This window comes from Mustelus asterias, chromosome 9 (assembly GCF_964213995.1).
Source record: "Mustelus asterias chromosome 9, sMusAst1.hap1.1, whole genome shotgun sequence".
NCBI lineage: Eukaryota > Metazoa > Chordata > Chondrichthyes > Carcharhiniformes > Triakidae > Mustelus > Mustelus asterias.
The window spans coordinates 96,365,846-96,381,557 of record NC_135809.1 but is presented as its reverse complement, the minus strand read 5'-3'; the positions used below and the strand labels follow the sequence as shown (position 1 = coordinate 96,381,557).

At 40.1% G+C, this 15,712-nt stretch overlaps 1 protein-coding gene across 17 annotated transcripts in view; it reads left to right on the top strand.

Moving 5' to 3' along the window:
• Positions 1 to 483: 483 nt before the first annotated feature.
• Positions 484 to 15,712, top strand: part of LOC144498851 (troponin T, fast skeletal muscle isoforms-like) — a 39,817-nt gene continuing 24,588 nt past the window's right edge. For 3 of the 17 annotated variants that reach the window (XR_013498763.1, XM_078220607.1, XM_078220608.1), the window contains exons 1-4: positions 574 to 824; positions 4,900 to 4,944; positions 9,257 to 9,280; positions 11,690 to 11,714. Coding sequence is in view for 2 of the 17 variants with exons in the window: in XM_078220607.1 (XP_078076733.1) it covers positions 9,260 to 9,280; positions 11,690 to 11,714 (46 nt within the window). In the remaining 15 variants the exon portion in view is untranslated. Of the gene's footprint in view, positions 825 to 4,899; positions 4,945 to 9,256; positions 9,281 to 11,689; positions 11,715 to 12,818; positions 12,837 to 15,586; positions 15,605 to 15,712 lie in introns of those variants that run through there. The other 14 variants (XR_013498765.1, XM_078220620.1, XM_078220613.1 and 11 more) reach the window with 11 other exon arrangements.

The window sequence follows — 15,712 nt, the reverse complement described above, 5'->3', positions numbered from 1 at the left end:
CTGCAACTTTCGTTTCAAATAATCATTAAATACTTTCGAAATTCAAAAGGAAACTCCTCCAATGTCAAATCTTTGGATAAATCAGTTAGTAGTGGGCACAGTTTATTAACAGTTTAACAGTTTAACACTGACAGTTTATTGACTTCCCACATACACACATACTGGGATAAACTCAGCAGGTCCGTCAACATCTCTGGAGACAGAATCGCAGTTGACGTTTGGAGTCCAAAATGATTGCAGAAGGATCATTTAGATTCCAAACTTTAATTGTCTTTTTCTATCCACAGATGCTGCCAGACCTGCTGAGTTTATCCAGCTTTTTTTTTGTTGTTGTTTTTATTCCAAAATGACTCTTCTTCAGAATTCCGTGCGTGCAGTCAAAATAAAAACTGGAAATCTGAAAGAAAGGCGCGGAAAATCACTGGGCTGTACACAGCAGCTCAATCAGCCTCTGCAGGGAAGTGACTTCTACAGCAGCGGAGGTAAGAATGGAACATGTCCTGCTCGCGGCTGCCTTTTCTTCAGGGTCTGCCCTCTTCCCAAATCCAGCAGATATTTCTGCTTGCTTAGCTTCCACAAATAACCAAATGAGCGGTTCCTCGCTTGCCGCGTCTCTTCTCGTCCTGCTAAAATTAGAAAACGTTTTTTTTCTTCCTCTCCCTTCCCGGTGTTCTTCGAGTGGTCGGGACCAATCGGGCTTCCCGGCGGCTCGGGTTTCACTATAAGACCTGGACTAATCACCTTGTAGAGTGCAGCAGGACCGACAGCCTGGCTAAAGCCCACCAGGGATCCTCCCTCCACCCATCCGTCCGCTTCGCTTTGTGGTAAGATCCGACATACCGCGGTCTCCGGGCGAACTTTCTTAAAATCATGGCCAATCTTGACAGCGAATGGGTTGTGCTTTGAAATACACGATGATATTCATAATGTTTAGATAGATTCCAATCAGAGCAGATCAATTAACAGTAGCTGCTATTCACTCTAAACCATTCTTCATGTACATCCTCCAAGTTGGGCACTTTCTGGATGTAATGTTACCTTGATCAGGCGTTTGGTTGGCTGTGGAACGCATGTTCAGTGTAATGTGGCATTTTGCGCTTGGCACATTTGAATACCTCCAAACATGACTGAATCTGGTTTCAAAAGAGAAAATGCTGGAAAATCTCAGCAGGTCTGGCAGCATCTGTAAGGAGAGAGAGCTGACGTCCAGATGACCCTTTTATTATCGCGGTAGATAATGGGGGAATGGTTTTAATTTTGATGTTTAAATTAAATCGGAAGGCGCCGCTGTGTGATGTTGGGATTTTTTTAACTTTTAAAATAAAGGGTTATTTCTGTAACAATGGCTTAGAGAATCGGAAACAACCACAGTTAGGTGAAAGAAATAGCTGGTCTGTGTGGTTGACAGTGAGTGAAGTGTAGAATGTGGATACCTGTTGATGAGGAGGGTTAGGCAGCAGTGGCTTTTTTCCTGTTTGCATACAAGGCTCCTGTGTGAAAGAAAGAAAGCTCATTATGGAGAATTGTAGAGTTATATGGCGCAGGGTCAGATAGCGGGTTTGAAAGAACTCTGATTCTGATTGAATATTATTCACAAGATTTCACATGACTGGGCCACACGTGTGGGGTGGGGGAGTTGAATTAGGAACATAGAGAGACTTGGAAAGGAGAGGAAATGGAGCTGGAAAGATGGAGATCGAGTGAGAGAGAGTGGAAAAGAGAGAGAAAGGGGTAAATAACCACAAAAGACTCAGTAGAGGGAAAGATGAAAGTTCAGTTTTACAGCGAGAATACAGGGGAACTGTTAAATCACTAGCTGGTCTTCTGCCCTAGAACGACCGAATCAGATTGTACTCAACTCTGTAAGACATGTGATAGAGAAGTACAGCAAAGTCCACTCGTTAAAGGGCAGGGCACAGAATAAATTACCCTGGCATCAATACTTCTCCGGAAAGGGCTTATTGGCGTCGTGGGTATCTGATGATGATTCATTTAATGTTCTTGCTCGAAATAACCCGAATGTGTGGCGTTTAATTTAATTGATTGAATTGAATGTTACTTTAGCTAAGGAAATTAGATTTTACTCGGCAGCCAGTGAAGCGGGCGGCAGCTGCAGCCGCGCCGTGTCCCAGTCGCGCAGGATTACTTTAACTGGACATCGAGAAGACATCGCCTAATTAGGAAGGAGAATACTTGAGTGATCCTTGCAAGCTGAAGACGTGGAAATAGGATCTTGCGAGTGCACGGGGTTGCGCATTCCCAGCTGTTGGATCTGCCTTCTCGTCTCCTTGCTGAACTTTTCCTAAAGACATTTCTAAATGAAACTGTATCCACTCACTCTGCTCTCTCCACCTCAGTTCTGGATCAGCCTCTGCGTGTCTTTGAAATTTGTGCATTGATTCTTCCCCACACAAGTCAGTGTCTGAATCTAGAACGACACGAAACGTATATAACTTTTTCAAAAAATCACAACCATAGCAGGTGTCAAAACACCTTACAGCCTATTAAGTAATTTTGAAGTTTAGTCATTGTCCTAATATAGGGAATCAGGATGAGTGGAGAGGAAAGGATTTTTAAGTTTTAAGTATTAGTGTCACAAGTAGACTTACATTAACACTGCAATGAAATTACTGTGAAAATGCCGTAGTAGCCACACTCCTGGCGCCTGTTCGGGTACACTGAGGGAGAATTTAGCATTGCCAAGCCACCTAACCCGCACATCTTTGGACTGTGGGAGGAAACTGCACCCAGAGGAAACCCAGGCAGACATGGGGAGAATGTGCAAACTCCACACAGACAGTGACCCAAGCCGGGAATCGAACCCAGGTCCCTGGTGCTGTGAGGCAGCAGTGCTAACTACTATGCCACCTGCAACTTTATGCATATTTCCATACAAGTATCAAGCATTGCTATATGTGTGCCTGTGTTTTTCTATAGCAGTACAACCATCAAAATACGCATTTAAAACAAGTAATATGAGACATTCACATTTTGAAACATTTTCTTTGGGGGTGGGAGGTGATCGTGAAACAGTTGCCTCACAATATCAGAAACCGTTTTCTTTCGGTCTAGCTCACCTCAGTTCTGTACCTGGGGCACACAGGGACCAGTAGGTGCCAGTGTCTGCTGCCACCTGGTCTCAGTCAGTGCTTGGTTGTGATGCTACTCCAGTTAAATAGCCCCTCACTCACCTCACTGGAACAAGCACTGGTGCAAGATTCCACAGGCAGGTCCTGGAGCTCTGCCTTCAGGAAGAAAGGGATAGACAGCAATACAAAAGGAAAATAATTATTGTGTGACAGCCTGGTGAGGATTCTTGTTTTTAAAAAAGGAGATTGCCGCAATATTTTAAATGAAGGGGTTTGTAGCGTGAATTCGAAAGCACAATTTCGTTGTCACTGAAAGTGAATTTTCACAGAAATTTCCATTCAGGGCCACGGAAAGACGTAAAGCCCTTTATATTGGGCTTCCCGCAGCTTTTTCACCCAGGTTACAGCGGAAAAAAGCACAAGATTCTCGGCGTAAAATCAATAGCATAGACTGGGGAAGGGGAGGGGTTCGGTTGCAGGTCCCTTTTGCCGGCACTTTCCTTGCTGCCTCGACTGTTTCGAGTGAATCAGAGAATCTTACTGCGGACGCTGGAAATTTGCAGAAAACCCTGGGGAAATCCAGCAGGTCTGGCAGCACCGGTGGGGAAAGAAACAAGAAACATTTAACCCTGTTTCTCTCTCCACAGATGCTGCCAGACTTGCTGAGTTTATTCAGCACTTTCTGTTTTGATTTTTTAATCAAGAATCTTGCTGGGGGTGTGTGTGTGTGTGTGTGTGTGGAGGGGGGAGACTTCCTTTTCAGCATTGCTTCAATGTTTTTGATTGAACGTAAGGGAAAGATTGAAGCTCTTTATTGAATAGATTTCCAAGTTTGCACCACTATAGCCTCTTCCATTCAGTGTGTTAGTTAAAGTTAATTTATTCCTGTCACAAGTAAGCTTAAATTCACACTGCAATGAAGTTACTATGAAAATCCCCTAGTCGCCACACTTCCGCACCTATTCAGGTACACTGACACTGAGGGAGAATTTAGCATGGCCAATGCACCTAACCAGCACATCTTTCGGACTGTGGGAGGAAACCAGAGCACCCAGAGAAAACCCACACAGACACTGGGAGAATGTGTAGATTCCGCACAGTCACCCAAGCCGGGAACCGAACCTGGGTCCCTTACGCTGTGAGGCAGCAGTGCTAACCACTTTGCCACTATGCCATATCAAGAAGTAAGGGTGCTACCCTTTACCCCCGGGTTTGGGGGGGGGGATTCTGTCTATTAAAATTAAATGAAATGTTATTGTTGACTTTGCAATTCCAAGGCCAGGTTCACCATGTTTGTTGGAAATCTAGGCGCCTGCTACAATTAGTTTCAAAGGTAGCAATATTAATGTGCATCCACATTCCTGGCGCACAGGGCTGATGGATGAAACTCTTCTGGTAGTGACAGAACAAATTTGCCTGCCATTCCCAAATGATTCCTAAGGGGGCTGTGGGGGAGAGGGAGAGGGGGGGGGGGCTGGGTTGGTGTATGACAGATAGTCAGGAATATGTGAAAAATATAAATCGATAATCCCATCGGCGTGTGAATAAATCAGGAAATGACAATGTGACAGCTCACCATGTCTGTATGGACAGCTGATCTACAGATTCCTGTATGGCGGCAGTGCTATCTCCCCTGCATTTTGGTGACTGTATCAAGAAGGCGACATTAGTTCTGCACTGTTAATCAGGCTATTTCTGGTGGATGGTTTTCATTACATGTTTGCATACTTCAAATGGCAAGACTGAAGGCGATGGCCCTTGTCTAGGATGTGACCATGCTAATAGAGATTCCTCTTTCTTTTTTTTGCAGACCCAAGGGGCCCAGCTCAAAATGTCTGACACTGAAGAAGTGTAAGTATTTATTTGAAGTATTATTAGTCACAACTTAGTTTAACCAATGCTTGAGATGACCCAGTTAAAGCAGATGAGCACCATCTCAGTTTTGCATTTTAAAGTAATTAAACGAATCAATGTCGATGTGACGCTGGATTATTTTATCTGTGAGTAACCCCCCGTTCTTTTCTCCTCTTGCAGGTACGAAGGTAAATGAGAGCATCATTTGGCTGGCAAGCTGAAATGGAGTGAAGCCAATCTTTTTTACACACACATATCATAATCCTTGTAATAATCTCTTGGTTGTGTAGCATGAGGATTCTATCACATTCTAATGTTCACAATTCTTCACTTTTTATCTTAAGTTTTGGCCAATATTATTGTGTAATATTTAAAATAATTTCAAATTCGACATAAACCTTGCGGGTTGATTTGAAGTTATGGAGCATGCCAGCACCCCACTGGTTCCAACAGTGAAGCAGCCAGAACCATTCTGAGACTGTCTTTACTTAAGTAGAACCAGGGCCAGTGGGGTATCCAGATTCAGCTCATCTTATCCAGATTGGCTCAATGTCGAGTGCTCTGGGAGAAAGGTGATGGGAGTTGTAGCCCTAGGGGTAGTGGCCCAGTTTATTTTTGTGAAGATTGATGTAGTACTCTGTTCTTCCCATCCCATAATGAATAAGTTCAAATTTACCTTTCCATTGAATGACTACAAGCACAGAAGGAGGCCATTTGGCTCCACTTGTCCATGCTAGCTCTCCGCAAGAGTTATTCAGTTAACTCCCCTCCTTTGTTCTTGGCTGGATTTAAAAAAAAACATTTTTCCTCATATTGCCATTGGTTCTTTTGCCATTCACCTTAATCCAATATTTTCTGGTCGTCGACCTTTCTGTGTCGATCCCCCATGATTTTGGATGCTTCTATCCAATCTCCTCTCATCCTACTTAAAGGAGCCATGATGTGGAGATGCCGGCGTCGGACTGGGATGAGCACAGCAAGAAGTCTCACAACACCAAGTTAAAGTTCAACAAGTTTCTTTGGAATCACAAGCTTTCGGAGCGCTACTCCTTCACCCGATGAAGGAGCAGCGCTCTGAAAGTTTGTGATTCCAAATAAACCTGTTGAACTTTAACCTGGTGTTGTGAGACTTCTTACAACTCAAAGGAGAACAGTTCCAGCTTCTCTAATCTATCCTTAAACCTGAAATTCTTCATCACTGGAACCTCATAAATCTTCTCTGCACACTCTCTGAGCCTAAAATATAGTACCCAAATTTGGGCACAATATTCCAACTGAAGCCAAAGCAATGTTTTAGAAAGATTCATCATGACTTATTTGCTTTTATAATCTTACATCTCTGTCTATAAAGCTGAAGAACACATATTCCTTTTGAATCATTTTCTCAGTCTGTCCTGCCACTTGTGCAGATATACCCCTAGGTCTCTCAGTTCCTGCACTTTATTTAGAATTATACCCTTTATTTTATATTGCCTTTTTCTCATTCTTCCGACCGAAATGTATCACTTTTCACTTCTCTGTATTAAATTTCACATGTCCGTCCATTCCACCAACCTACCCGTGTCCTCCTGAAGTCGGTCACTATCCTCTTCACAGATCGCAATACTTCAAAGTTTTATGCCATTTGCAAATTTTGAAACTTGTGCACCCAAATATAGCTCATTAATGTAGATCAAGGAAAGCAGATGCCCCAGTACAACCCCTGGGGAACTCCAGCGTATTCCTCCAATCTAAAAAATATACTTTCACCACTGCTTTCTCTTTCTTGTCACGCAACAAACATCACATCTGCCCCCATCTATTCCATGGGTTTCAACATTTCTGTTATGTGGCACTTTATCAAATGCCTTTAGGCAGCCCACATACACCACATTACCCTCCACAACCCTATCTCTTACCTCATCACAAAACTCAATTAAGCTAGTTAATCATGATTTGCCTTTAAGAAATTTTTGCTGCACTAATCCGCATTTACCCAAGAGACTGTTAATTTTGTCCTGGATTATCATTTCTCAATGTCTTCCTACCAAGCAATATTAAACTGAATGGCCTTGCTGAGTTTATCCTTTACCCACCTTTTTGAACAGGGGTGTAACACTTGCCATTCTCCAGTCCTCTGTCATTATCCTTGTAACTATGGATGATTGGAAAATTATAGTCAGTACCTCTGCAATTTACATCTGTACACCTTAGTATCATTAGATATATTCCATTTGGTCCTGGTGACTTATCAACTTTAAGTACAGCCAGCCTTTACAATACCTCCTCTTTATCAACATTTAGCCCATTCAAGTGTATCAGGTATCTCCTTTTTCACTGTGTCATCAGAGAAATTGGTCGAAGTGTGAATGGGGAATATTCTGAGCAGGTCAATGCTAAAATGCCAATCAGAGTCCAATGTACATCCTAAATTAGGCATATCAACTGAAACATGTATTACTTCAGTAAAAGTGGCAGCAAACAGACTGCTGGTAACAGGGAGTGTGTCTACTGATGGCAGTTTAAGCTTGTTACTTTCTCATTATCACCCATTTTGCCAAATTGAAATCGGCCCTCTGGACTTTATTTCATAGTTGAAGAGGCCAGTGAGAAAGGAGGTGGTTGAGACACTGAATGGGTTAAAGTTGACAAAGAGGAGGTATTAGAAAGACAGGCTGCACTGTATATTTTAAATTATAAAGATAGCAAAAATAATGGCAGAAGTTGTGGCAAGAATCCAGAGTGATGCTTTTATATTATTTACAATTAAATCACAATTATTTGTTTTACAAAAATGTCAATAGTTAAAAATCAATTTTTTAATGAAACAAAATGGAAAACTGGACAGGGAGCATAATGGTCAGCCGATCCAACCAGTGTGTTTTATGTCCCTGCCATTGTTAAAGATTCTGGTATATTTCTTTATATCAGTTGACCGCTGTGTTGTCAATCAAGACTGTGGCATCGAGCAGAGTGATTGCAGTCACTGATTGTGTTGTGGTTGATAGAACTCCTTACCTTCCGATTGCCCACACTGTGCATCTGTATGCATACGTGACTAATATTTGTGAACTATGGGAAGAATTAATACCATTTTTATTAAGTTGCTTAGTTGTAATGGCAAAGCTCTACATAAAAACCTCATATTTAAAATAAATATGTTTCAATTATTCTTTATATTCTAGTATGTAAATATATCTATTTTTACGTGTAGATGTAGAGATGGCATCTAAAATATACCTATATGAACTGCTTCAACAATTATTTCAATGCTCTCTTGTTCAGGATTCTCTTAGTTTATATGTTTCCATATACTCTTTCAGAAATTCCTTTCCCACTGTAATGTTGATTTATTTAATATTTTAGTCTATAATTATATTGATTTGGAATTAATATAATTGTCAATTTTCCAAAAATACTTTTACGTTCTTTTTTTATTTTATAATTTTTCTTAAATGTATTGCAGTATTTTGTACAGTATTTCTCCGAGGTTGGAAGCATCAGTCGCTGAACTTCAAACTCAGTTTGGATCTGATGGTTGTTCTCTGAACCTTATTGAAGTCTGCACAGCTGCCATTATGAGTAGAGAGATATTCTGGTTCATGGAAATTTTCTGTCTTCCCTTTCCCCTTTCCCTCTGCAATACTTTTTGAGTTTTAGCTCTTTCTCTATTGGTCTGCACAAATGGGGTGTCTTGTAGTTTGTTAGATATTCTTTGTGGATTGGATGTCTAAAATCTAAGAATTTTTTAAAAAAATGGTCTCCCCCAGTTTTCTGTCTTTGCCAGAAAGTGGCAATACCTTGCAGTGATGTTCGAAGCCATTCTTCAACTCAAGCCTTGCCAGTGAGTGATGGCAGGCTATTTGAACATACCTTTTTAACCAGACCCCGTGGGTACTGGCAGGCCTCTGGAACATTGCCTGAGTGGCCATTCTTCTTATGTGAACCTGAGTGGTGAGTGTTGGCAGGTCAGACAAAGCATCGCAACCATATCTGATCCTCTTCTGGCTTGATTTTCCCACGTGTCCACTCTCGAGCTGAAGTCACTGAACGAGATTTCTGGCTGATTCCTTTGCTCTGCCTACTTTAGGATGCTGTGGTCAATTGTGTCCCAAATTGTGCCCTAACTGAGAGCCGTTAATTCACCTCAGAGTAGAGGTGAAAGCCGGGGCCTTCTAGTTAGAGCCAATTGGCTTCTTTAATTTACAGCTGGCTAATGGTTCAGGAGTTTTCCTATGGATCCTGTGGTTGATACCCATGGTGAAGGCAGTGTAAGGAATGAAGACTGAGTTTGCTGCAAATAATCACCTATTATCTCTGGTATTGGATTACAGAACATGAAGAACATGAAGAGGGAGGTAATGATAAAGATTCCCAATTTCTCTTTGTTTTGCCCACTGCCATCTTTTACTTATATAACTTAACAATACAAAACAATTCCAGCACTCTTAATGTTGTAATATCAAGAAGGGCAAGCATTTCAGCATTTTTTGAGCTATGGCTGCAGAAGGTTAATTTGTACTCCTGTACCTTGCCCAACCAACCATCTTCATTTGTGAGCCCAGGCAGGGTATGTTGACAGATGATCTGACTTTGGAGGCATCACAGCAGAACCTAATCTTGTCATCACCTAGCATCTACACATGGAGTTACAGCAGAGTATATTGATAGGGATTGTTAAGTGGGAAGTGATGTTTTTCCTATGCCTTGCTCAAAGCCATTGGGAACAACTGTAATGCTCCCAACTGTAATGAATCCTGGCTGACTGAGCAAGGGCGAGAGATTCAGCCTGGAGCCTTCCAGTAACATCTCACTTACCCACTGGGGTTTTCCCCTCGTTTTCTTTTATTGTTTAGTCATCTCTTACCATACACCATCGGAGAAAATTTTGATTGAAGTATTTCCCCTTACCTAGTTTAGTTCAGCGATGGAACTCATTGGGCACACATCCAAGGGCACAAACACTCCTCTTCACCAGTTTATAACATACACACATGATTACTAAATAACAGCTGCAGTGGAACTCACTTAAATCTTAATTGCCTGTCGAAAAAGTCGATGTATGTTTTCACTGGGTGCAGAAAAGAACAAGCAAATGTGTGACGTGATGTGCCAACTTTTAAGTCAAATCACAGCATGAGTAGTACTGAGGGCTAGTAAGTGTCTAATACCTGTATTCACCTAAACATCAATAAAAATAATAGATGACTTTTAAGAATAGGCTATTGGATAAATGTGTTTACATTGTGATTTGGCTAACAAAAGAAAGTGAAATTCTGATATATGCAATAGGTTAAAGTTTTAAAGTTTATTTATTAGAGTCACAAGTGGCTTACATTAACATTGTAATGAAGTAACTGTGAAAATTCCCTAGTCACCACACTCCGGCACCTGTTTGGGTACACTGAGGGAGAATTTAGCATGGCTAATGCACCCAACAAGCACGTCTTTCAGACTGTGAGAAGAAACCAGAGTATCCAGAGGAAACCCACGTGGACACGGGGAGAATGTGCAGACTCTGCACAGACAGTGACCCAGGCCGGGAATCGAACTTGGGTCCCTAGCACTGTGAGGCAGCAGTGTTAACCACTGTGCCTTTGTGTTCGTTAGGTAATAGGTCAGCCCCACCTATATTAATTTCAAGAAGAAATGTTTACATTGGTTTCTTGGTACATACTTAGGTTGTGTGTGTTTAGGATGTAACCTGGACAAAAGTGCAGTGTCAGCACAAGTTAGACTTAAGTACCTAATACTCATAGAAAGTGTTTGCATATATCACGGTTTCACGTTGATTTGAATTTGGAAATATAAATAAAATTGCAAATGAGTGCTGAGTGAATTTGTAGCTCGAATAACATTTCAATTGTAACCAAGTTTTGATGTCATGGAATTGATCTTAATTGTGGTAACATTGAATTGAAATGTTTTCGATCTGTTAGAAAAGTTTGATCTTGAGCATGGTATGGACCTCTTTGTAGGTGCAACGTGTCAAAACCGATTTTAAGTGGGTTCCATTGTACCTGTAATAATTGTTCATTAATTCACAATCCTTATTCTTAAAAATTTATCGACCCTACAAGCCTCAGATTTTCAAAATCCATTTTGACATTTAGTAATCACTACTTCCTCATTCATCCAACATTTTTTACTACTCTTTTCAACATTACTTGTGTCATTCAATGTGGACTTTTGTCTTTCATACTGTTCTCCCAATTCAAAGACAATGAAGGAAAAGATTCTACTGTAACCCGACCAAGGATGGTGCAGACTAATATGCACCTGATCGAATATCATTTCATGTATCTACAACGATGAACAGATTTTTTATTTGAGGAATTTCTGCAATAAAAGCTTAAGCTTAATATTAATGAACAGGAAAATGGTTCTGCATTCTTTAAAAATTGCCATTTAGGGTGAGTTGATTGCCTTTAGCAAAGGGGTAAACATGAAATGTCAGGAATTTAAGGGTGTTGGAATGATACTTGTGATTTTTTTTGTTTGGGTTCATGTGTAACAAAGTTGTCCTTTATTTCAACTATCAGATGGTTTTTCTGCATGCTGAAGTGAATTGCGGTGAAAGTTGTATTAATGGTGGCAGGGTGTGGTGTTTTGCTGTTGTGCAGATTTTAAATTGTATACTGGTGTCTCCTGAGATAACTTATAACATATTGATGTCAATATTGTTCCTTTTCTGCTTTTCCACCTTGTGCCTTTCTATTCTCTGCACTACTGCTTTTCTGCTTGCTACATGCTAACACCATCTTCAGAAGACGTTGCTGAAGAAGGTATGTAGTATAAGCTAATTTTATCCCTACCTTTTCGTTATTCGTCTATTTTTCCCTCACACTTCTTTGACCTTTCCTTCACTCTGATCGTTTCTTATTCTCCCCATCTAAATTCTTAATTTTAGTATTTCTCTTTTTTCTTCTTTCTCCCTTATCTTTCCATTGCTCTGCTATGCCCTGATTATTTTCTTCATTCTACTGTTTAACCCTTATCTTGTTTTCTCTTGTTTACCTTTTCTCTTTCTATCATCATTTCCTCTTATATTGGTTTCCTTTTTTTTTCCAGCTTTATTTTCTTTTTTTCTTGTTCATTCTAGAATCCTGTATTTTCCTTTAATCCCGATGTTATGAATCCTCTGTTCTTCCCAATAATTGCATATCCTCCCTGTTACAACTGTGTATCCTTCATTATCCCCAACACTTGTGTATCCTAGACTATCCCAAATATTCTGTTTCCTTCATTATTATGATAATTCTGTATCCTCCATTTTTCCCTATAATCCCGTATCCTACATTATCCCTAATAATTGTGTACCCTACACTATCCCCAATAATCCTGAATCCTACATTATCCCAATTATCCTACATTATCCCAATTATCCTTCGTTATCCTCAATAATTCTGTTCATTATCCCTAATCATTCTACATCCCCCATTACCAATTATTGTGCACCCTTCCATAGCTCTAATCCTTTTGCATCTATTCCGTCCTTTTCAGTTAGTATGTATTCTTCTTTCCCAATCATTCAATTTCCATGGTTATCCACTCATTACCCCAAACATCATGTGATGTCTTGAAATTTCCCTTGTTGTTATTACTATTTATAGAAATTCAGGAATTTTTAATTGGGATAATTTGAGCAGCTTTTGATTGGGAGAGATATGACAAATACTTAATTATTGGGCTATTAATTGTTCTGGGGCTAGACAGCCTTTGAGTTGTTAGTGATGCTGAAAAGTGATCCTTTTTGCTTTTTGTTAATTTATTGGTTCATTTTGATGTTGTTCTGTTTCTGTCATGTTCTTATCTTTTGCTTTTCAATGCTCAGTATTAAAACAAATTTTGCTTCTTTGTATTTGCTATTCGCTGCATGTACCTGGCATCTCCCAGAAGTGTACGCTGAAGAAGGTATGTTGCTGTCTGTTATTCCAAGTCTCCTTTCCTGGAAACATTTTAGACCAGTTATATTTTGGAACTGTCAGACTCTCTGATAATGGGAATAATTTTAACCCACCCTGCCTGGTGAACACAGTTAAAATAGCTGTGCAAAGACCTGCCACTCAAGTCCCACTAAATACTATCTTAACTGGGCCCTTCATACATGTCTAAGATGTCTGCCTGATTCATTTGGGACATCATTAGTATCATTAGTGAGTTTCTTCCTCTTCCCGCACCTCGTGGTGCATGAAGGCAAACTTTTGTCTGTTTCCACAGCGAGTTATTCCTGGGATAGGTCACTCACTAATTTGTTGTCAGGGGCTTATAGCTTAAGAGGTGCCACTCTGCATCAATCATGGCTGACCAGGTGTCTCTCCCATTCCTACCCCTTGCCATTGGCATGTTGAAATGATTTTGCAGGCTGAAACTCAACTTGTTTGCCCTCATTTTGAACGCACTTTCGTTAGCTCTCAGATCCTGGGCTTGGACTCGAACCCTGAGCTTCTGGCTCAGAGGTAGCGATACTACTCACTGAGTCCCAAGACCTCATCATTAGTGATACCTAGGATATTATTTGGGCTCAAATTGTATCTTAAAATCTTATTAAGCAGTGTGCTCATTGTGAACCACCTGTTCATCAAAACGTGGTAGGAAAGTGAAGGAACAAGTCCTCTAATTCGAGTGGCCATCTGGACGAAAAGGGCTGGCACCGATTCAAAGGATGTGAATCAGAAGGGTGGATTGAAATGGAAAGGAGAATTTACTACTGTGGACAAATATTTTCCTACAAAATATAATCCAAATTCGCACTGACATCTCTTTGCCAAGTCCAAATCAAAATGGAAGGGGTTTTGGAGGTGGAAAAGAAATGCATAGATCATAACTGGAGTTGTGATGTTGCATGGGAACATAGAACCAGGAGTGGATTATCGTTAGGGCACCTACTGTGTTCGCACCTACTTTCTTCAAACCCTGGGATGGAAACCATGTGGCCCTGGTGACTTGTCACTTTTTTCATGCCATTCATTTCTCCATTACTGTTATCTTGTTTTTGCTAATGTTGCTTCAATTCTGTGCCTGATTCAGTGGGTTTCCTTGGGGTATCTAAAATGCTGACCTCTTCCTCTAAATGCGAAAGCAAACCAATTATTCAACATGCCAGATATTTCCTTATTACCATTACTGGTGATAGTGTCAACATTATCAGTTTCCAAGAGGCCAACATTGCTTCTGACCACTCTTTTTTCCCCCTGAGTGTAATTGTGAGTTGTTTTATGTTAATTTGTTTTCATCCTCCCTTTTTGTGGCTCTTATATCTGCTTTGTAACCCCTTATTGTTCTTTGTATCTCCCCCAGCTGCATCTGTACTTTATGTGCTCTTTCTTTTAATTTTTGTGTTGATTCTTACCTCTTTAGTTGTCCGTAGCTGCTTATTTGGCAAGCAGAAACCCTTGTCTTTTAGGAGTATAGACTGTTCTGTATCACAAATTCATTATTGAACACCTCTCACCAACCTTCTACTTAACCCATTTACACATTTGCCCAGTTTATTGTGAAGCATTTCTGCCTCATTTCATTGAAGTCAGCCTTACCTAAAATCTAGAGTCTTAATAGCTACTCCCTTTCAAACACCATGTTGAACTCTGGCACATTAGATAAATGTTTATGCACTCTTAGGGTGTTAACTAAACCTATCTCATTACTTAATCTAATTTGCTCCCTTGTTGGTTCTTGGGCATGTTTTGCAGAACACACTCAAGAAATTCATCACCTTTCTGACATATCTGCCTATCCCAATTGATATGAGAGTTACAATCCTCCATTAAAACCACTCTACCATTGCTACACACTTGTCTATTCTCAGTGTTTATACAAGGCACCACACACACCTAGTGCCAGGAGACCTATGCACAACTCTCACAACAGTCTTAAATCTTTTTTATTTCTTAATTCTACCCATAAAGTCTCCACAGCTTGTGCAACTCCCATTATATACTCTGAAAGTGGACTGTCCAATGCAAAAAATGAGACCGGTGACAACTTTAATCACAAAAAAATCTGTTGGTTTGGTTTACATTCTAAACCGCAATCTTTTGTTGTTTTGAGTAAAGGACGTATTACTAAATCTACAATTCATGATGTTGGTCATATCAAAACCTAATGTAATTGTTTGAGTGTGAAAGTTATACGTTTTGTTACCTTCTGTATGTTTTGCCCCCATCCAATATTTGTGGTACAGCTGAAGATTTGTCAGTCGCTTAGTATTTGTTCATGGATAGTTTATTAAACACAGCTTTGAATGCTACGTAACCCGGCTTCAGACTTATGATGGACGGATGAAGAATGTTTGAACATTGACAAAGAACAAATACGGAGACCGTTTATGCCTGTTGGTGTGAAAGATTTTTATTCCTGAGATTCAGGAGTATAAGGGTGATCGAATGATATCTATCACGTTTTTATTTTGGGCTCATGTCTGACGAAGTGCCCTTTGTTGTAACAATTAATTGGCGTATGTTACATAAGTAAGTTTGGAGTGAATGTATGTGAAGGAGGAGACTTTTGCTTCTGTGTATATTTCTCTTTAATCTTATACTAGTTTTTACTGATAACAAATATAAATAAAAGTCAATATTGTTCCTTTTATGCTTCTCTGTCTTGTCCCTTTCAATCCCTGCATTGCTTCTTTTCTGCTTGCTGTACATTAACACCATTTTCAGAAGAGGTTGCTGAAGAAGGTATGTAATGCAATATCCATTTACCCTCCCTCTTTATTTTTCTTTTTTTTCCCTTATTCTCCTTTTAGTTTCCTTCATTTTTATTTTTCCTCATTTTTTTTCTTTTAT